Source organism: Lycorma delicatula, chromosome 8, assembly GCF_047948215.1.
Source record: "Lycorma delicatula isolate Av1 chromosome 8, ASM4794821v1, whole genome shotgun sequence".
NCBI lineage: Eukaryota > Metazoa > Arthropoda > Insecta > Hemiptera > Fulgoridae > Lycorma > Lycorma delicatula.
The window spans coordinates 70,723,135-70,745,562 of NC_134462.1; the positions used below are offsets into that span (position 1 = coordinate 70,723,135).

A 22,428-nucleotide genomic window follows, 5' to 3' on the forward strand; every position below is an offset into this window, starting at 1 on the left:
ATCACAAAATTAATGAAAAGATATATTAGAAAATGGACTAACTTCATAATTATAAACAAATTTATAGGTTTTCAAATTTATTAGAATTTAGCAAGTATAAAGATTTTAATACTAAATATAGTTAATAAATTAGTATTTTGTAGTTAAAATACATAATAATAATAATAAAACTAAAAAAAGCTTTAAAATAACACTCTTATAAATACTCTTATCAATTAAATGTCTGCTTATATCAAAAGTACATTAACAAATTAACATAGCACAAAATTTTACTTAAAAGTCACATTTTTAATGACTGGTTATTTCATTAGTTTACTGAAAAAAAAAATCATTAAAAATATATTCATAAAGGTAAGCTTGTAAAAGTAAAATTATTAATAATGCATAAAAATACAGAAAACTAGAAAAAAATTTATTGAAGAAAATATATAATTAGTAAAATTTAACATAGCTGATTGCATAGCTTTTTTCTTTTAATATCACACGTTTTGTGAGCCATTCAAATAAAATAAAAACATATTCAATGCACAAAATTTTTTTGTGTTTCAGTGCACAATAATTTAATAACTTATTTCTAAGCCTTCATAGCAACTTTTGCTTGTTGTTGAAATTGCTGTTGAAGTTTTGCAAGTTTCTCCCTATGAGTATCTTGCTTAGAATCCAGTGATGATATTAAATCTTCAACTCGTTTTCTGTAACAACATGATTTTTTTACTTTGATAAATTATTTAAAATCTTTTATTAAACTGTTCTATAAATTTTATTTTTCAATTATTTTGGATGAATAATACAAAACACAAAGAAATGATAAATTGTTTTCTTTCATTAACAAAATAAACTTTAAATAGAACATAATGGTAATTAAAGTATTCAAAAAATTCAATAAAAAATTAAAAAAATGGTACTTTTTCAATTCTTTAAACTTCTATTTCTTGACATCAATTGCCAAATTAAAAATAAACCACTACCAACACCATCTTACTAGCTCTTAAATTAGTGTAAACCAAAAACATAAAAATGTAAAGTATTGAACAAGTATTATTGTTAACTTTTTAGTATAATTTTTGCCAGTTTTATTTTTTAACCTTCTTCCAACACAATGATCCGCGCTTGATTAGTGCTCTGCGAAAATATGTTGGTATCTGATTGCCTCCCTTCATATTCTTATGCTACCCTCTTGTGAAAAAAATTTCAAAAAATTACAGTATATTAAAAAGATTTAACAGATTGGATATTTTTTATGCTTGTAACAACAAAAATACTGAAAAAGTACAAAAATTACAATAATTTAATTGCAGATTTTTTTTGCGCATTTCTACTGCGTTTTTTATTATTGAAATTTTTTTTTTCTTTGTGTTTATGAAACATAGTTTGCTGATTTTAAAAATAATACTTTCAAGCAAATCAGTTGAAAATTGAGCAAAATATGATGAAAAACCCGTGTCATAAATCACATATTAGTAACATATGTTAGTATAAGTGAAAGTAGATTCAGAAAACTACGTTTTATATAAATCCCCACCCCTGAAAAGGCTCTTCAGATTGACAAAAAACAATTTTTACTGTATACTGTTATTCATTATGAATCATTATGTGTTACATGTTTACTGATATCATTTGTCAGAAGATATTTATAGACCTCAAGTAAAAGTGATGTATTTATGACCACAAATTCTTTTTTTTTATTGTGTGTGCCGTATATAATAATTTATTATGTGTTTCAACACATCGATATGTTGCTACTAAGATAAGCTATTTTTGTAAATAATAAATAAAACCATAATCGTCACAGTAATTATAATACACAAGTCACACACACACATACAAAAGCACATTTCTGAGAAAAAATGGTCATATTCTTTCTAGTCTAAATAAAACATTTTACATTGTATAAATGTCGTTCAAATTGTGTAATAAAACTGATTCCTTTGTGAATATAAAACAAAATAACTGACTTAGATGCCATATAAAATGATTTTGTAACAGCGTTTTAAAACTGACGCCATACTTGACCAGTTCCAAAACTAAATGATCTGAAAAGGTTAAGGTTATTTAACATATTCTACTTTTATTTTTAAGTAAAAATTCTGCCTTCATAAAATACCTGATTGCAAGAAATATAAATCTTAATAAAATAACAAAAAAGCTACAGAAAAATAAGGTACTATTATCAAGAGAAAGCTAAACCCCCTTATAATATAGAAAAAAAGAATTATTTTTTATAATTAAAATGATGTAAACCAATTTTCTTGAATTTTCAGATGGAAACTTTGAATAATAAATATATGGCAAACATTTATCAAACTGCCTCTACAGACATAAACTATAGTAAAAGCCAATTTTCAACTTACTGACAATTTTTAATTTTCCTTTCATTTGTAAAGGCAAGTGAGAAAAAAAAGAGAAAATCAGCACATCAGGTAACAAGTAATTATTGAAATTTCATAAAAAAACCAGTTATCAATAAAATTTCTAGTAAGACTTTTCCAAAAACTTTCTTCTTCTTATTATTATTATTAATTCACTTGAGTGAATTTCTAACAAAGTTATTAACACTAATTTTAAGATTATTGAAGATAATAAGGTTATTATTGTTATTTATAAAATAATAAATAAGAGTTAACGAAGTTATCGATAGAAATTAAAAAAATTACCATAATTTTTATTTAAAAGTCGTTGTAAGTATAAAACATACCATAAACAAATAGAATCGTGACTATGAGGTCTGTAAATAAAGTAATAAAAGTAGTTTTTTCATAGCCAAAATGGCAACACTATAAAGTTACTAGTACACATATGAACAGCTGATTTATACTAGGGATTAATATTTTTAGTCTATTGTTGCCATGTAAGATGTAAACAAACTTTTTGTGAAACGAGTTTTTGTTGTTATGAAAATGAGTGATACTAATTATGAGCAACGTTGTGCAATCAAGTTTTGTGTTAAACTCAGTGAGAATACTATTGAAACATTTTCAAAATTGATAAGGGGTATGGAGATGACGCTTTGTCATGAGCCCAAATTTTTACAAGGTTTAAAGCATTTTTGGATGGCCGGGAGGAATCAGTTGCAGACGATCCAGGCTCTGGAAGACTGTTAATGTCAAAAGGTGACAACAATGTTAAGCGAATCGGAGACTTGATATGGTACGACTGGCAATTAACCATCAGAATGATTGCAGAACAACTGAATTTGAACTGTACCACAATCCATCAAATCTTGAAAAACAAACTGGACATGAAAAAAGTTTGTACAAAATTGGTCTCAAAAAACCTCACTGTTGAACAGAAAAACAACAGCGTGGAAGTGTGCTACGATCTTCTAGGGCAAATTGAAGCTGATCCTGATTTTCTAAAAAAATGTTATTACTGGTGATGTACCTTGGATATTTGAGTATGTCTCAGAAACAAAACGCCAGAGCAACAAGTGGCACACTACTCACCAACTCCTAAAAAAAAAAAAAAATGAGCAAATCAAAACCATGCTAATTTGTTTCTTCGATACAAATGGCATTGTCCATAGGGAGTCTGCCTACAGGGCAGACTGTAAATCAATATGTTTATCGAGAAATTCATAAAAGATGCCCATGTGAGACAAACCATCGAAGACAACTGGACATCAAGACAATGCACCTTGTCACACTGCACTCTCAATTAATGAGTTTCTGGCAAAGAAAAACTTTCCTGTAGTTCCTCAACCATCTTTTATTCACCTGACTTGAGTCCCCGTGACTCTTTCCTGTTCCCGACTTTAAAACAACACCTCCAAGGGTACCATTTTGGAACAGCAGAAAACATTAAACAAATTTAACCAACTACCTGAAGAATATTCTGGTTTCCGAGTTCCAACACTGTTATGGCGAGTGGGAAACCATTTGAAGTGTTGCGTGGCTTCTCAAGGAAAGTATTTCAAAAGTGTCTATGTATAATTGGATTGTAAGTAAAATGGTTTTCTGAACCAGTTTCATTACTTTATTTATAGACCTTTTATAATCAAATAGAAAAATAGACCCTGATAAAATAAAAAATTATGTGTAGTTTCTTGAAAATATATTATTTTATTGCTCAAATATTTATCAGAATAACTTATCATTTAAAAGAAATATTTAAAGCAATATATGTAGTTTTTAATATTTTTAAGTGTTTACTAACATAGAATTATTTAACTAAAAACAAAAAAAATACAGAAATATAAATTTGAACAAGTACATCAAAAAAAAAATGTAATCTCGTTAAAATTAAATTATACTTACAGTTCTCCGTTGATATAATCTATTCTCTTAGCCACATTCTGTTTGGCTTCTTCTAATTCCTGTTTTATTAAAACTGGCCCTATGAGCTTAAAGACTTCAGCATCTGCTTTCATTAAATCAAGTTCCTGATAAAATTATTAGTTTTTAATAAAAACACCCATTATCTAACCAAAAATTAAAAATATTAAAACTAAATACTAAAGCAATCCATGCTCAAGCCAGTGATTAAAAAAGGCTCTCTCATTCTTTAAATATAGAGACAATTCATTTTTCAGTAAAACAGCAATCTTTAGATTTAATAAATACCAGGTAATCCAAACAGTGTCATAAATTTTAATTTAGAAAACAATTTATTTTTCTGAGATAATCAGATAAAAGAAGTTTTGTTTTGAAGTATAAGAGAATGTGAGTATATTTTATACAGAGTATATTAAAAGTTAGCAAATGAGGTTTCTTGTGTTAACAATTCGCTCCAACTTGTCATTTGAGTGAGGAATTTCACAAACAGAGTGGAACAAGCACTAATTTTTCTACTTAAAAGTAATCTACTTTAAAGAAAGGTAATCTGAAGCATATTTAAAATTATTACTTTAATTACTCTACTACCTCTAAGGTTTTACAAAAAAAAAAAAACACATGTAATTGGCAACTACTTTGGGTTTCATACAGATTAAGTTCTCTGAACAGGCTACTGTAAGGATTTTTTCTCACATCAATTAAGGGATTAAAACAAAAAAAAAGTAGCAGCTCTTTTTCCACGCATCCAGAAAGCTTTATACATGGTTGAACATAACATATGCATTGCTGCATAAAATAAATCCATTATGTGGATCAATAATAATTGTGTTAAAATTGGTTCATACTCATATTACAGGATAGATGATGGGATGTGTCAGGTACTGATAGGCACTAGGTTTCATAGTTCTATTTTGTTATTCTTATATAATAATGACTCCTGGTGATTGTAGGCTTAAAGATCAGCTCCTTTTGTTGAAGATACAGCATTGTATTAAGGGGAAGAACTTGTCAGCAGAAGTAATCTGCTATGGAAAAAGATCTAAAGCTGTTTAATGTTGGTTATCTTTGAAACAAATTTCATTAAATGTAGAACAAACATATTTTATCGAGTTTAAACTAAACTTTAATGACTAAGAAATGGGAATTTTAAACATCATTTAAATTATAGAAGGAAAGGAAACTGTAACTGTGATTTTATTTAACAGCTGTCAATAAAGTATCTTGTGTCACCATGGATTAACAATTGACCTGGAAAAAGGACATTATTAATAATAAAAATCAATGTCAAAGTTATACTCTAAAATGTTATATTTTGAACTTGAACAATCCAGCAGTAGTTACAGATTACTCTGTTTGATTATTGCACATAAATCTCAATTGAGTAAGTGCAAAAACATATAAGCATGATGGTCAGAAAACCTAAACTACACCTACCATTTAGTACGGTGGTACTTTCAGAGAATAGGATGTCCTAACGGTGTTTGGCAAACTTACACGATATCAAAACAAACAAAAATGTTCATGTGGACAAATGCCCTTTCCAGTTTAATTTTCCTTTGGTCTGATATTTTGTTTTTTCAATGTAAATGTATATTTTAAAAATGGATTGAAATATAAAATTTTAATATAAAATACAAAAAACATTTACAAAATAAATAAGTCTGAAAATTTTATCCTTGAAAATTCCAAAATGACAATGTATTAAGTTTTATCAAATTATGTTACATTAAATAAAATGTAAAACCTTTTACCGAGAACAAAATGATACCTCATTTGTAGAAATTTGTTGGTAAACAGCTGAGATATGGCTGAAAATGTTAAAATGAATTGCAAAAATTACACAGCCTGACAGTTTTTATGTCTGTTTTCATTTCCTTTAGTCACTGAATTAAAAGTAAATAATAATTTCTATTATTAAGAATAAAAGACAAGCATAAAATTGTCAAGCTGCAAGTACTAATTTTAGGATTACATCTATAAAATCACACTTCTTTTTTCATTGTCAATTGTACATTATCAAGCCAGTTTAATAAGAATGTAAAGAAATTTAATCTTAATTTTCATTTAATGGAAATGTGGAGATAACTACTTTTTAACGAATGCAACAAGTTTAATGTTAATTTAAATAGTAGTATATTTTTTGTCAATTAGATAATAAATATATAGTTTAATGTTATCAAATTCCACTTTCAGTGCAATATAACGTAAGCAAATTTATATTTCAAGAATATATTTATAATTATATCTTGAACTAAAATGTTATTTGTACTTTTCTGGTAAGCACCATATTCACGTTGAACCTTTATCGGAATTCCTCCTCCCCAAACATTTTTAAACCAATGGGCCAAAATTCGATGTATTTTTAATATCCAATAAGAATTGGGTGGGAATAATTATAGATACAAATTATAAATATAATCAAAGAAACTTAACCTATGCTCACTTCGATTGCTAACCTCGACTAATTAACAGTAATGTTTTGATTATTTAAATAATTGCAATAATTAACTTTGTTTATCATTTCGGGTAGTTTTATTAACAACATACAATTCTTAAACGAAATCGTTCTGCTTATTGATTATTATTTTGAGCTCCACAATTGATAATATTACGAATTAGTAATAGTCACCTAATTCTACAATGACGATAATACATGAATTTTGCAATTTTAATTTCATATATATTCCAATAACTTTTCTACATATTATTTTCATTTAATTAGGTGGAAATAAATAGAAAATCAAAATTGGTAGTTTTTTGTTTCTCACGCTCCAAAAGTTTACAAGTTTTTCACCTGGGGATAACTGAAAATAGCAAGAAATACTGATATTAATAATTTGAAGGTTAAATTTGGTTAACCAAATTTAACCTTCACTCACTAACCTTACTAATTAACAGTAATTTTTTGAATATTTAAATAATAAATTCAGTAATTATTACAATTATATTACTTACATAATCAAAACATTACTGTCAATTAATCATGGTTAGCAATCAAAGCAAGCGTAGATCAAACTTGGTTGATTATAATCTATATCTATAATTATTCTCATTTAATTCTTATTGGAGATTTAAAATACATCGATTTTTGGCCCATTGGTTAAAAAATTAAGTGTTTTTTTTTTTGTTTTTGGGAAGGGGGAATTCTGAAAAAGATCCTTCACATTTTATATTCTATAAGTGTTTCTAGGTACAACAATTTACAAAAAAAAACTTACTATATTAAATAAATTCCATATTAATAATATTTACCCACAAAATAATGAGTTCAGTTATTACAAAAAAAAAATCATTCAATCAAATTTTATTAACAGTCAATCCCCAATTTGACTATTTATTTTCAATAATTTGGCCACATTATTTAATGTAATATTTTAATAGCTTCAACAAAACCAAATTACTCAGGTTCCATGACATTCATTGAAAATTCATATCACTACATGATAACAACAGTTAACGCATCAAAAAATCACCTATTAAAAGAAATAGCAGTTATGTAGTTTTGCAAGTAATTAGGGAAACTTGTTGGATAGTTAGTTTTCAACTGCAATTTACAATTACAACTTAGAAGTACAATTACTTTATAATCTTTATTTTCACTTTATACATACAGAAAAAAATTTTTATGTAGCAATCCAAACAAAATAACCTATCCAAAAATTTATAAACATTAACAAACAAAATAAATTTGTTCACAATATTTATAATTCTAGTACCTCTTTTACTGCAATATTTTCATTTAACTGGCCATCTAACTGCTGTCTCTGTGAAATTGCCTTATGATATTCTGAAACAAAAATTTAAAAAATGGATAAGTATATGTGTGGTAAACATAAAAAAATCTGTGAATTGCATTCTACATAACACAAAAAGACAATAAAAAAATATATATCATGAAAAATAAAAAAATTGAATTATAAAATATAAAGACTAAATTAAATAACTACATAATACAATATACTTATCATTAAAGATGCCTAAGGCAGTAACTGATTTTAATTAAAAAGTAAGATAATGGAGAATTATGATTATATATATGCATATAAAAATATAATTTTACTCTTTCCTAATATCTCTGATTTTAAATGGTGCCCACTCAATAACACTTTTATGATAACAGCAGAACAAACAAGCATTTTGTTACAAAGGCAAATCATAAAATAAATTTCACATACTGAAATAATTGAAATTATTTTTCATTGAACTAGCAATTACTTCGTAATAACAATTCCATGATATTATGTTTATACTATAAAAACAAACTGATAGACCAAGAGGAACTTATAGGAATTATTTACACCCTTATTTTCTAACCAATTCTCTTTCACTACTTTTATATGTCTCAAGATGCCAAAATAACACTTCCAGCCACAAATCTAATTTTAAATAACATTTTCCTAAAGCCCCCACCATAAACAAAGTATTACTGTGGTTAAAAACAACTTGACAGAAAGCTCATCTTTTGAATACATAGAGCATAATTAAAAATAAAAACCCCAAACTGTAGATTATCTTTTTTTATAAATCTGTACAGTATACTCAAAAGAAAATGAATTTTAATGAAAAATCAAAAAAAAATGAAAATAGATATCAGACTAAATATAGTGGAAATTTATCTAAAACTGTGCTAGTTACGTTCAACACGCATCCAATAATCCAAATCATGGTAAAAGCAGTACTACTGCTTAAATAATTCCAGATTAAATAATAAATAAAACCTCACAACTCTTAAAACGTTACTACCATAGTTATTAAATTTACATACGAAAAATTTAGTTGTACATAAACTCGAAAAACGGAAATCCTTCAAAAATAATTAATAGAAAACAAACGGTAAAAATGAATTGAAGAAGGTATGAACATTTGGGAGATAATAAAAAACGGATAAGTAAATCTGTTTTTTCCAAATTCACTACACAGAACGGACAGACAATATTTTACAACCAGAAATGCTAACTTTAAATAGTACACAGAACAGTATTGAACTAAAAATAAAAAATTTATCATTGAAAAAGTTATTATATTAAATTTCTTGATGTAATTTTTTCTAACTAATATTCCTCGACCAGATTTCAAGAATTAAGACATGAACCAGCTCTGGTTTTCAATCGCCCTTAAGTAGGAACATGAAAAATACTGTAACGTTTTAATAAAATAAATTAAAAAAAAACACGTTATCAGAAAGGCAAACCTTTTTGAACTGATTTAAAATTTTCAAGCTCAGTCTGTAATTTTTTCTGTAGTTCTTCAGACATGTTTAAAATATTTCTATAGAATTACCGAACTATGGCATGCAATAGCAACTAAACATTTCCTAACCTCAAACGCTACAATAGAGACAACATAACAAAAAATAATTTTAGTAAAACTTTTAAGTACTACTGACTTACTAAAATATTACACCAAAATTACATATAAAATTAAATAAATTTTCAATTTCAGTATTTTTAAATACCTAATCAGGTTAATGTTTATCAATTAAAATATGATATGATAAATTATTATTTTTAATAATTTATCCTCAATTACATTTTTTAATTTAAATTATTTTTTTAGTAACAGATTTACAAAAAAAATTGCATTCGATTAAACAAGACTATTAATTATAGATTAAGAAGGCATAATCTTTAAACAGCTGTTTTAATGTCTATTGAAGGTGGATACAGCGGTGGTTAATGGTTAGTTTAGTTTATAAAAATATGGCATCACAGTTATTTAGAACTGCGTTTAAAAGCAGTCATATTGTTAAAATCCTGTCAGGTAATTATTAGTGGTAATATTTAAAGTGATTGGTTCCTTAAATTACATTACAAAAATTACGACTTATCTACTAGTAAATTTTATACGTATTCTGTGATTTTGAATTTTTTTATATTCATGCCTTTTCTATGTTCAGATTTTGATCCTCACTTTTCAGTAAACCAATCTAATTATCATTTGTAACAAATATAGGCCGATTGCCCAATTTCTGTTTCTTTCTTTTTTAGTGTGATTGTATCACAAATGCTCGGGTTGTTTATTTATTTAATCTGGCCTCAAAGATAGATCCGATTATCCTGCACCAACTATTAGTTCTTATACTTAATCCAGTAAATATGATTGATTCATTCATATCTATGTAGAAGTTCTGATAATAAATATGCATTTGCTAAACTTAACATTGCATGTGTTTATTTAAAGCTAACTTTGTGTAGATAAATACAAAGGCTATTATACCAATGTACCCATAAAGATGAAACTGATAAAGAAAAATCATTGTATTAATACAATATCTGCAAATATCACACATCATAGCAATATCTGAAAATTGGGTCTTAGTCAGTCCCAATTTTTCTCAGAAATTGATGCCCTTTTATAAGGGCAAAGAAGTTTTATAACTTATTTTATTGCAAGCAACACTAACACCAATGAATAGCAACACTTAAATGAATAAAAAATTAACAGGAAGTAATAATTGTGGAATGTTTTCTTATTTTAAAATGTTTCTGGAATAGGTCTAAATGATTTTATTTGCATATATTTCAAAATTTTAATAGGCAGTTTACATGAAACGCACGAAATAATTAACTTTTGATCAAGTTAATCAAATAAAGCAGTTAAAATTAAATAAATTTAATTCATTTTTTGGTAATTTTATTATTATATTAATCTCAATTCTCAAGACATGAATTGCTTCTAAATGGACTTGATATACCCAATACAACAGTTGTTGATTGGAGCAATTATTTGCAGGAGGTGTGTACATGTATTAAGTAGTAGTATTCAAATAGTCTGAGGTGAGAGCCAAATAGTTGAAATAAATGAAGTGAAAATTGGAAGAAAAAATATAATTGAGGTGAGTCATTGAAGTTATTGGGTGTAAAAAAAAAACAACCAGTTGCAACCCATGGTCATGAAACACTACTTCTTATTGTTCATAAATATATACACCCTGGAACTACTATTATTTCAGATTGCTTGTAAACATACAATTGCCTTCAGTTTGAAGAATACCAGCAATCATAGCTATCATTTTGTAGATACTGATTTGTGAAAGGTAATATATCATGATATGGTAGCACCAAGTACCACCTTATCACTAATTCTGTTGACTCCTAATTAAGTTTCTTACTCGTATTCTTTCTGATGCTTCATTTACACATTTTTATTTTTCATATAATAGACGACATACTTCGATAATAAGAATGAGGTTGGTGCAACAATAGTAGAGAATTACCCATTCTCCCTAATATTTATTAAGTTTTACTTTTAAGAAACAATCTTGATCACTGCTGTTAAATTGTGAATTTTTATAACAAAAACAGTAATGTTAAGATAATAATATATTTATGCAGATGAAATTGATCAATGCAGAGGGGAAAATATCTGAGAATATTTTTTTTCTTCATGACATTTAACAATGAGTCTTGCAGAAATATTTTTTGTATGAAGTACAATTTTTAATCTGAACCTACTAGTTTGACCGCCTTTGTATTTCTTTGAAAATTTTATTTTGATATACTTGTGAAAAATCATAAAATTGATTAACAAAAATAGCTACTGTAATAACTTTAAAAGAAATAACTGAGGGTGACCTTGCTCTACAGCCTCACCCCCTTGACCTTTTAAGTTGAAAATTTAATGGCATCAATGCCCCATATATAGAAGTAATCTGCCCAAAATTGGTCAAGTAGTTCTGGAGATATAAGCTGATTTAGGATGTGACAACCAAATACACATACAAACATTCGGAAAATTTCCATTCGATTTTTTGGGTTCCTTAAGTGTCAAAATGTAAAGATCCACTGAGAACCACATATGCCCAAATTGGACTGATTACTATACTTTCCCTTCTATTGCTGTAGTGCTAGGCGTAAAAGTTATATACTTACCAAATTTTATAGGTACGAAAATAAAAGATTTGTGACTTAAACCAGCTGTGATCACAGAAGTTGTGTAATTAGAAATATAGAAGGTAGTAGTGGAAATTAATTTTAAGCTGACCTTAAAAGATGCCATAAAATCACAATGGAACAAACAACTGACTAGGAGATGAAGAATAAAAAAACCTTGAGTTACCCAAGAAGTGATTAAAAAACTGGTGATCAGAAGAAAGTAGTAGAACAAGAAGGCTGAAGGATTTACAGTAAATTGAGTTAATACCAAAAGCGAACGAAAAGTAATTGCAGATTAATGCCTAGACAGAATATGTGGAAAGAGGATGGAAGAACTGGTGGTTAACAAACAATAATATGAGATAAATAGGTAGTTTAGAACATTAAAGTATATTATCAGTACAAACAACAAAATATTATGTAGAGAGGAACAGGTATATAACAGGCAGAAGGACTACATGGAGAAACTGAACTAGACCAACAGGGAACTAAGTGATCTTATGGAAGGTCAGGTTAAAGTAGAAGTAGTCGTCATATCTATCAGAAGTTATTCAAACAATATAAATGATGGAAAAACTGTGGGAAGGGATGAGCTGTCAATATAAGTTATTAAATGTCCTAATGAAGTAGGATTACAATAGATAAGAAATGTCTAATATGATACACAACAGTGAGAATTGTTAAAACAGTTTCTTAAATCATAATTATCATTAAAAAAAATATGGTGCATTTAAATATGAAGATCACTCAAAAATTAATTAAACTTCAAATTTTGCAAAGAATGTTCTGAAAATTGAGAAAATCTTCTGAAGTTAGAAAATGTCGAATAATAACAATATGGGTATAGGAAGGGAAAATACATATAGAATACAATTGTGCAAGTAAGAAAGAAGTATTGGTGAAAGATATCCAGAAAGAGGAAAAGCAATTTATGTTATATTGATATGCAAAAAAGAACTTGACTGTTGTATAAAATAAAATAATTTTAATATTCAAAGTCAGAGAGTTAATTGGAACAATAGAAGATTTAAAGTTTTTTACTTGAATCAGAAAATAGCTATGAAAACATAAGTTGCATGAATATAAGCGGTTTATATTGCTTATGTTTCTTTCTTGGCCTAAGAAGAAAAACAAGATTGGGGAGAGCCTATCCCCAAATGTGTTTAATAAGAAAATAAAAAAAAAAGCATTAAACAAACAAGATGTGATAATAAAATACTCTATAATAGGATTAAGAGAACAACATAAGAAGGAAAATAAAGTTGTATAACGGTGACATGGCATTTTGGAAGTGAAGAGTAGGATATTCAACAAATGATTATAGAATTAAACTGCATAACAACAGAATAAAAATGAATATTAGGCTGATGAAAATAATTAGTGCAGGAAATAAAAAGCTGATGAGTGTCTACACAAAGGAAGGGGGAATTGAACAAGTAAAGAATATGTACTTGGTTACTCTGTTAGAGAAAGTTTCAAATGAAAAACAAGAATAGTAGTGACTAAGGAAGCGTTTAATGGAAGGAAGTAGCAGTGAAGTTAGAGGTATGCTTTTTGTGAAGTGCTGTATTTGTAGTGAACACTTGTAGGGATATGAAACATGGATACTAAGAAAGAGAAAGCAATTTCAAATGTGGCATTGGACAAACAAATGAAGTATTGAAGATATAACGAGGATAAAAGCAAATAAGTTAAGAATAAGAAAGTCAACTGGCTGGAACAAGAAAAGGATTGATTAAAACAGTATAGAATGTGAAGAAAGGAGTGTTGTCAAAGTGTAAAAATTGTAGGCAATATAAACTGTAATTCTAGGTATTGAATTCTAAAATCCAAGTGAAAATAGAAGAGAACAGGAAGAAAAATTAACCAAGGGACCTGCTCCAGACCAGGCAACGACATGATGTTTTTTTTTGTGCAATTTTCAACCTGAATGTATCTTCACTTTAGTCATGATACCTACTAAATGTAACGAAAAGATAAAATTATAATTTAATCCAACATCAGTTATATTGACATAACCAGAAAAAGTTTGAGAACATTAATAAAAGAAGCTATTCTTTATTTATAGTCAACAACTATTCTAGTCCTTGAAAAAATTCTATTCATAAATTACTCCTTATGTTCTAGTGTTGTTATTTCTTGATATTCTGGTGTCTGTGAATTATCTTCTAATAATCTATTAAAAAGTTGGATACTTATATTTGTTATGTACTTTTTTATTTATTACTAGGTATTTATATTATAACAACCTATGTATAAACATTTAACACTCTGTGCATAGAGCGTTAATATAGTTCCACATAATTTTTATAACTTTAAACAATTAGAAATTAATATATTGAGAAGAAAATTCTTAATTCCTCAGCATATTTTGTCTCAACTTCTCACAGACCTCATTTGCTCTGATAGATAAAGATGAAAGATTTTTTATATGATGCCAATTAAAAGTATGTATTAATTTTATTGTAACAAATAATGTTTATATTTAAGATTGTATCATTGACTGAATCTAAGAACAAAATAATAAATTATTAAAGAAATTTACACAATTAGAATGACGCTAAAGCAGTCATTAGTAATTTGAAAATTATGTTAACAATTTTTTTTTTTTTCAGGTAAAACAGTTCAGAAAAACTGGAGCCCTTTACAGCCTGTATCAATTCGATTTAGTAGCACAGTTGCTAATCCGGCTGAGACTAGACGTAAGTGATAATTGTTTTTTATGATTTAGTTCTGTCTGAAAGGTTTTTTTGTTTAGATGTATTTGTTCAGTGTTTCTAATTATATTTAAATTATGTAAATTAACATGAATGTTGACATTTTTAATTATTAATCTTTTGAATTATATATGAAAGTTTTCAGATTTTTTTTTTAAGTGCATTGATCTCTAGAAACTTATTAATTTTGATCGAAATTGTTGTTCACCTTTTAAATGTTGATAAAAATCCTTCAATCGTATTATTTATTGTAAAATCTTCTAATTATAATATACAAAATTATTATATCATCATAAGTTTTACTGCCTCATGACAAATTTTTTTAAGGTACTCCTCTTTATTTCTTAATATTTTCTCTATTGTGATGAATTTCTTCCCATTTTCCATTGTCTGATATCTTCTTGCTGTACATCATTTCCCTCTCACCTTCATTATAAAAGTTGTTTTAAACCTTTACCTTCCAATTATGAATTGGCAAGTAGTGCCATTGGCTTTCCAATTTTTTGATCGCTTAATTCTCTGTCAGCTATTAATTAAATTTGTGGTTGGTTACCATATGTATATGGTAAAATTGCTTATATCAAAAAAATAATTTTTTTTACAAAAACCTTCATTTAATAATAAAAAAGTAGGCCTTACATGTCAATTACAATAATTTTTTTAATGTGATACTTCTTCAACAATTTTCTGGGTGTAAACCAACCAACGCAGGTTTCTGGAACGTTAAAAGTTGGCCTACCTTGGAGTCCAACTATTACATTATTACTACCTTCACTTTCATTATAATTGTCCAAAATAGCATTTTCTTGATCACATTCTTCAAAATTGTAATCAGGATCTTCATTATTATTATCATTAAAATACTAAATATCAGAATCAATTAAAAAAGTACTGTAATGACTCGTAGTTGTCATGCCAACTCACAGAATACACAACCTCACTTTGAGAATGTAATTAAGAGTAAAACGATCTGTTTTCAATTATATCAGTATTGAATATCGATATTACATGGGTTTACAATCTTACAAACATGTCTGTTCATTTTTGAATCTCTGTGCATAGCCGCGGTTAGTTTAAAAATGTCAAGCCATACTCGACAAAGGAAAGCTACTTGTAAATTTCATTGTTGAGTTATACTCAACAAAGGAGCGGTACCAGTAAATTATGATGTCAAACTATATTCAACAAAGGAGTGCAAAGAGTTAACAAGCTTTCTATTCTTTAGAAATGTCTAGTCCAGTTCTCTTTTTATTGTTTTTTTAATTCTTCTTCTTAGCTCCTCTCATTTTTTACATCCTATTCACGCATTTCACTACTTTCATCCTTTCCATAACCATATCTCAAAAGTTTTTTCTTATTTCATCCCCTTTTTTTCTTTTTTTGACTCTGTTCCATGTAATGTTTCTCTAATTACAAAACATTTTAATAATGTTTTCCAGATACCTTATTTGTCCTGTTAGAACTCATACCAGTTCTTTTATTGGTGATTTTTTTTTTAAAGGCTACTGCAGATTAAGTAGAAAGAATTTTTTTTTTCTAGTTTTGTTAAATGAATTACTTTGTTGACTGTCAAGAAAATTGAATGAAATATTTGTTGTACTCTTCTAGGTATAAAATTACAGTAAAGTTGTCAATTGTCATGAATTTTGTTTCTGGAATTTTGTTACCAATTCATCTGTAAATAAGTTAGATATTCAGTTGAAAATTTTTGTTGTAGATTTTATAAAACTAATTTTTTAGTAGAATTCAGTATTAATGAGGGTGGTGTTTTTTAATTTATTTTAAATCAAATTAATTGCGTGATATTTTTATAAATTGAAAATGTTGTATATAAACTTCCATAGTTATGTTTTTCTTCCAAAAGATGCAATATGGTTCCATTCAAAATTTAATAGGAAAAAATCCAAAACTTTGTTATGATTTTCGAAAACTAACTGAGATAAGTGGAAACAGCAGTCCATTATTGTAAATTGCTGTTGAGGTTGAACATATTGGACTTCCTTATGTATATCATAATTACTTAAGTAAAATTAATGAACTAAAGCCAAAAGTAGAAATTTTAATAAATTAAAGTTTTATTGTTAGAATGGATCACAACTGGCGAACTGTAGCACCAACTAAGATGTTATCAACAAATTTTTGGAATCATCCAAAAGAGGTGAAAAAGAGTTTTTTTCAGATATCTTAACTACATTGATTTTACTGAGAAAAAAAATTATAGTCCAAATTTAAATTTTGCACAGTTCAGTAACTTGAGATGTACCATTCAGTTTTATCAAAAATTTATCAACACAAATCTTTTTTAAGAAAATCTGGTTTACATCCCTTTTTCAAACGTAAATATTGATTTGCCAATTTTGTATTTAATAAAATGTACAGTTTGTAATAGTTAATATAAAACAATATGAAACTTAGAGTAATGTATTCTTTTTTTAACTTTAGCTACAGCAAGAAAATCTGATGCCGTTGCTAGAACAAAACTTGCTGATTTTGGAAAGTATGTTGCTGAATGCCTTCCAAAGTATGTACAGCAGGTTCAAATTACTAGTGGTGATGAACTTGAGATATTAATTGCCCCGGAAGGGATTGTACCAGTCTTATCGTTCCTTAAAGGACATCATAATGCACAGTTCACAAACATTGTTGATATTGCTGGAATGGATGTACCCAGCAGACATTATCGCTTTGAGGTAGTAAACAGATGCTTCAGTTATTTTATTTATGTTAGTTTACTGTAGTCACAACGGTGGTTGAACATAGCTGTAAGTAAATGTTTTCTTTATTACATTCTGATATCATTCTGTTATCAGTATACTGGTTAGTAAGTAGATTAAGAAAATATTTGTGAGCTCTCAACTTCACAAATAGAAATAATGTAAGTTAGTTTGAGTCTAGAAGTTAAATTTATGAATTGACCTCTCAACCACTTCTGCTTTATCTTATTTATCTTATTATAGAATGATGTGTGAAAGTTGTACATGTAATGCTTTTTAATAGTTTCAGCATTCTTTTAGCATTCAAAAAGAAATTTTGGAAACTATTTTCTGAGATTACATCTTGTTGATTTTAGTGGCTGTCACATTTGCAAGACAAATTTCTTTTGAGAGAGTTGATACTATTGAAAATGCAAAGTATTAGTATAAAATAGATAGTACCTAAGCACAGTAATTTTTTTTTTTTTTTTAGAAAAAATTCAATAGATGAGGCTGAGTTATAAGGATATATGTATAATTTGCATTTTCAGAAATTTATGTATCATTTTTTTGTCATTTACATCTGATTTTTCTAATAATGTTTTCCTCTATTTACCATTTCCTCTTGTGGTTTTTGATTATCTGACAAGGTGTAGTAATTGACAGGGCAAAGATTATATGTACTTCACTGGACAATTTGTTTCCAGATTGTGAATTAGTACAGTGTAACTCCTTGTCCATTCAGTTGGAATTTGTGTTGGTGCAATAGTGAAGATGTTCAATAGGATACTTTTCTTGGGTTATTTCCTGATTTGTTGGAAGAAAGGTGAAGTAAAGCTCAAGAGTGGAACTAGGATCCTGCTGCAAGTTCTTCATGTAGGCCTCTGACACTCCTGTCGGTACTTGGTAAGGTTTTTGAGAAGATATTGTATTTAGGGATCAGTGAGAGAGGTTGACTTCTCAAAATTTGTTAATGAATGGTCAGTGTGGTTTCTGAAATAGTAAAAATACTTATTTTTATTCTTGGGTATTTTTCTACAAAGCAGCCAACTTCATTTTTTCAAACTGAAACCATGTTTTAATTGGAATTTTGGGTAGGAAATGTTTTCTAAAGTTTTTATTCTTGAATATTTTTCTCAACACAGCCATTGCAGAGCTACAGTTTGACCATTGCAAAAATACAAAAACAATAAATAAAATATTAATACTAAATTATTAACAGCTGTTTTTTTGCATTGTTGAAAAACTTATTGAATCTAATAAATAGTACACTCATTTATATATATATTGTTTGATTATTGTATATATTAAAATTACTGTTAAAGTAGTTCAAGGAAATGAAAAATTACAGAAGCAGCATAATTTTATATCTTTATTTTCTTTGTCTATTACAGATTATATATAATTTATTGTCATTGAGGTATAATGCTCGTATTCGTGTCAAAACTTATACCGATGAATTATCACCAGTTGACTCATCTTGTGAAGTTTTTCAAGGTTCTAATTGGTATGAACGTGAAGCATGGGATATGTATGGTATATTCTTCAGCAATCATCCAGATCTACGACGTATTCTGACTGATTATGGTTTTGAAGGACATCCTTTTAGAAAGGATTTTCCATTATCAGGATATCTTGAGGTTAGTTTTTTTTGCGTTTTTTACTTGATATCAATAAGCTTAAATGTTGTATGTGGGATATGGAAATGGAATTTTTAGCATATGAAAAATGCCATGCCCGACCGGGATTCGAACACGTTACCTCTGGATGAAAGACCAAGACACTACCACTCACCATGGAGATTGGCATACTAAGATTTATCTCAGTTTAGCAACTTATTATGATATTTTAATAATGAATAAGAATGTTTGATAATTGCATTTTCTTTATCAACTGGTTGTACCTTTCAAATTAATGTATTGTTTGCTATTCGTAATTCTATTTCCTCCGTGATTTTATTTACAAGGTTTTTGTCAGATATAAACAAAGTATTATTCCTGTCATATCATTGTTTGCTGTTATGACAGGTGTTTTGTGATTCTGTAACATTCATGTTCAATCCAGCAGTTACCTTAAAATGGATTTATATACTCATGTTACACATACAATTTGGGAAGGTTCAATTAAAGAAGTTTATAGGAAGTGCTTAGCAGATGGAAAAATTCTTTGACCCTGACATTTCAGACTTTAAGTAAAGGAAAACATTATTTTAATATGTTACATATTCCCTTTTTATAATTTTAAAATAAGTTAAATAACTAAATTTATTATTCATTCTTACTCTACTTATATTACAGATTGACTACATTTAGTAGTCAAAAACATTTGCATGATGCAAATTTATGCTGCTTTAAAGTTCCTAATGAAACTTTACTAATTTATTTAACTGTGTATTAGCCAAAAAAACTAACCATTAGATGAGCTATATATTAGGTGTTGTGAAAATATAAGTGTCCAGAATTTTTAATAATAATTATAAAAAAAGCATAAAGAATATTTTTTTTTTAAATGTAAGTTATAAATTAAAAATTAAGACTGAAAATAGTCTAAGAATCAAAAGATCTCTTTCCTGTAGCCATTTCATTTTATTACCATATTAGGTGATTTATTTATTAATGTTTATATTGGATAATACAAGAGAGTTGAAACTGCTTTTTAACTATATATATATATATATATATATAGTGAATGTATAGATACTTTTACTATCCATAACTTTTGAAAATTAAGATTCAAAATTTAGGAAATAAACGTCCCCTATGATGAAAAACAAATTATAATTAAAACAATATAATGTGGTTTATTTTAGTTGAAAAGTGGGATAATCATGTCACTTAGCTTTATTATGCAAAAAAAGATTTAAGTAGCAGTGTTGAACTAACCACTTTCTAATAATACTGATTATATCTAGTTTACTGATTCTAAAATGCCAAGAGTGTTTATAATTTATTAATCTCCTTTATTATCAATGATTATTTGCTCTTGTTGCAGAACTAAACAAAGTAAAATTTATCAAAATTTTTTACTGCAAATGTTTCTATTAGAGGTTGTGAAAGATTTTGAACTGTTTTTTCTCCCTCAAAATGTTCTTGTTACATATAGCCAGCTCGTGATCATCAATTTTTGTAACGAAAATATAACCCCTAATAACTGCCCTTTTAATTTGTAACATTACTACTGCATTTATTTGCTAATGAGTCTTTTTCAAGTAGTCACAGTTCTCAACTGACTAGATGAGCAGTACTGAATAGGAGCAGGATCATAGAATGGGAAGGTGGTTTAGAAAAATCAAGTAAGAAGCTCTTCGTCTAGATTTATTAGTCAGTATTCTCCTGCCTCTTGTGAAACAAAACTTCTCAGAAGTAGCGCAAAAAAAGTTGATATTGTTAACAAGTCGCAATCAAGGAGAATATTGAGAAATGGTTTATGTAAAAATTTGTTACAACTACAATTTATTACTCTTAAATAATTTATAATATACAAAATAGTAATTTAAATTAAAAACAAAATTATTTTAAATACCAAAATACATGTCCGATTTAATAAAAACTTTATTAACTAATAGAAACTAATATTGAATTAACTAACAATAATATAATAGAAAAATCTACAATTCATACAGTTCACTTTATGCAAATATTATTCACTTTTGCTGTTTACAAAAGAACTAATTCTACGCTTTATGAGTGCAGTACTGTCACTTTCACTCCTAATCACAAATAACTCACCAAACAGCTTTTTTTTTCAAACACTGTCCAAAATTGAATACTTGTGATAAACTATTTACTTATTTGTTGCCAAACACTTACTATGATCACTTTTATCGCACACTGCACCAAACTTTAACTGGAAGAAACTGTCACTTCGCTGGTCCCTGGCAGTATTCATACCTTCTTTTTTTTCCTGTTTAGCCTCCAGAAATCACCATCAGGTATTACTTCAGAGGATGAATGTGGAGGGGGGATATGTATGAGTGTAAATGAAGTAGTCTTGTACAGTCTCAGATTGACCATTTCTGAGATGTGTATTAATTGAAACCCAACCACCAAAGAACACAGATCTATGATCCATGAATCTAGTATTCAAATCTGTATAAATGTAATTGCCTTCACTAGGATTTGAATGTTGGAACTCTTGACTTTGAAATCAGCTGATTTGCAAAGACGTGTTCAGCACTAGACCGACCCTGTCAGTCATTCATACCTCCTGTCCTGCAGAACCAGTACCACCTGATCCCTCCTTTCGATTGTTCAAGCATGATATAATTTAATTGTTTACACCTTGTATGCTTTTCTGTAACTCCTTTTCTACAAAGAATTCCTTTGTCGTTTCTTCTAGATTATTCTTTCTTCTTTCTGGAAGCTTCTCTACCCATTACAATATTAGTATTTCATAAGGGTTATAAAACAGTTAAGAAATAACAATTATGTAAAATGATATTTATCTTTAGTTTATAAAATGTATTAAATTTTTAAATTAATGTTTTTTTTAGTGATTGCAACTAGTTAATTTTTTATGCCATCTTTCAGGTTCGTTATGATGATGAAGTTAAGAGAATAGTTTTTGAACCTGTAGAACTTACTCAAGAATTTAGAAAATTTGATTTATCAGCCCCATGGGAACAGTTTCCTAATTTTAGAAATTCTCCACCAGCAGCAGAAGAAGTTCCAATAAAAGAAGATAAAAAAGCTTAAAGCAAGTAAAATATTAGACTGTAAATTTCTTTTTCAAATTTCAATAGAGTTGAGATACTTTTAGTCTTGTACAGGAATTTAATATTCTTATAAGATACATCTTTTCAGAATTGTTAATACTTATTTATGTTGAATGTGCTATTAATGTAAAAATATATAAAAAATTGAATTCTTTGGTT

General features: G+C 27.7%; 2 protein-coding genes across 2 annotated transcripts; one reads left to right on the plus strand and one right to left on the minus strand.

Moving 5' to 3' along the window:
- Positions 1 to 391: 391 nt before the first annotated feature.
- On the minus strand, positions 392 to 9,597 carry Pfdn6 (prefoldin 6). The gene is made up of 4 exons (XM_075373472.1): positions 9,463 to 9,597; positions 7,988 to 8,058; positions 4,254 to 4,378; positions 392 to 692 (listed from the first exon to the last, which is right to left on the minus strand). The coding sequence occupies exons 1-4, from the start codon at positions 9,524 to 9,526 to the stop codon at positions 575 to 577; spliced, it is 378 nt and encodes a 125-aa protein (XP_075229587.1). The 5' UTR covers positions 9,527 to 9,597; the 3' UTR covers positions 392 to 574.
- A 291-nt stretch (positions 9,598 to 9,888) lies between these two features.
- ND-30 (NADH:ubiquinone oxidoreductase core subunit S3) lies at positions 9,889 to 22,418 on the plus strand. The gene is made up of 5 exons (XM_075373030.1): positions 9,889 to 10,031; positions 14,761 to 14,847; positions 17,305 to 17,552; positions 18,950 to 19,195; positions 22,085 to 22,418. Exons 1-5 carry the CDS (start codon positions 9,947 to 9,949, stop codon positions 22,247 to 22,249), a joined length of 831 nt encoding a protein of 276 aa, XP_075229145.1. The 5' UTR covers positions 9,889 to 9,946; the 3' UTR covers positions 22,250 to 22,418.
- Positions 22,419 to 22,428: the final 10 nt, after the last annotated feature.

Bases quoted from the DNA above. Each gene is read 5' to 3' on its own strand.
- Pfdn6 (XM_075373472.1), bottom strand. From the start codon at position 9,526: ATGTCTGAAGAACTACAGAAAAAATTACAGACTGAGCTTGAAAATTTT. The intron at 4,379-7,987 runs GTACTAGAATTA...TAATTTTATCAG, and splicing joins AAAATATTGCAGTAAAAGAG to GAACTTGATTTAATGAAAGC. The intron at 693-4,253 runs GTAAGTATAATT...ATGTTGTTACAG, and splicing joins GATTATATCAACGGAGAACT to AAAACGAGTTGAAGATTTAA.
- ND-30 (XM_075373030.1), top strand. From the start codon at position 9,947: ATGGTTAGTTTAGTTTATAAAAATATGGCATCACAGTTATTTAGAACT. The intron at 10,032-14,760 runs GTAATTATTAGT...TTTTTTTTTCAG, and splicing joins TATTGTTAAAATCCTGTCAG to GTAAAACAGTTCAGAAAAAC. The intron at 19,196-22,084 runs GTTAGTTTTTTT...GCCATCTTTCAG, and splicing joins CATTATCAGGATATCTTGAG to GTTCGTTATGATGATGAAGT.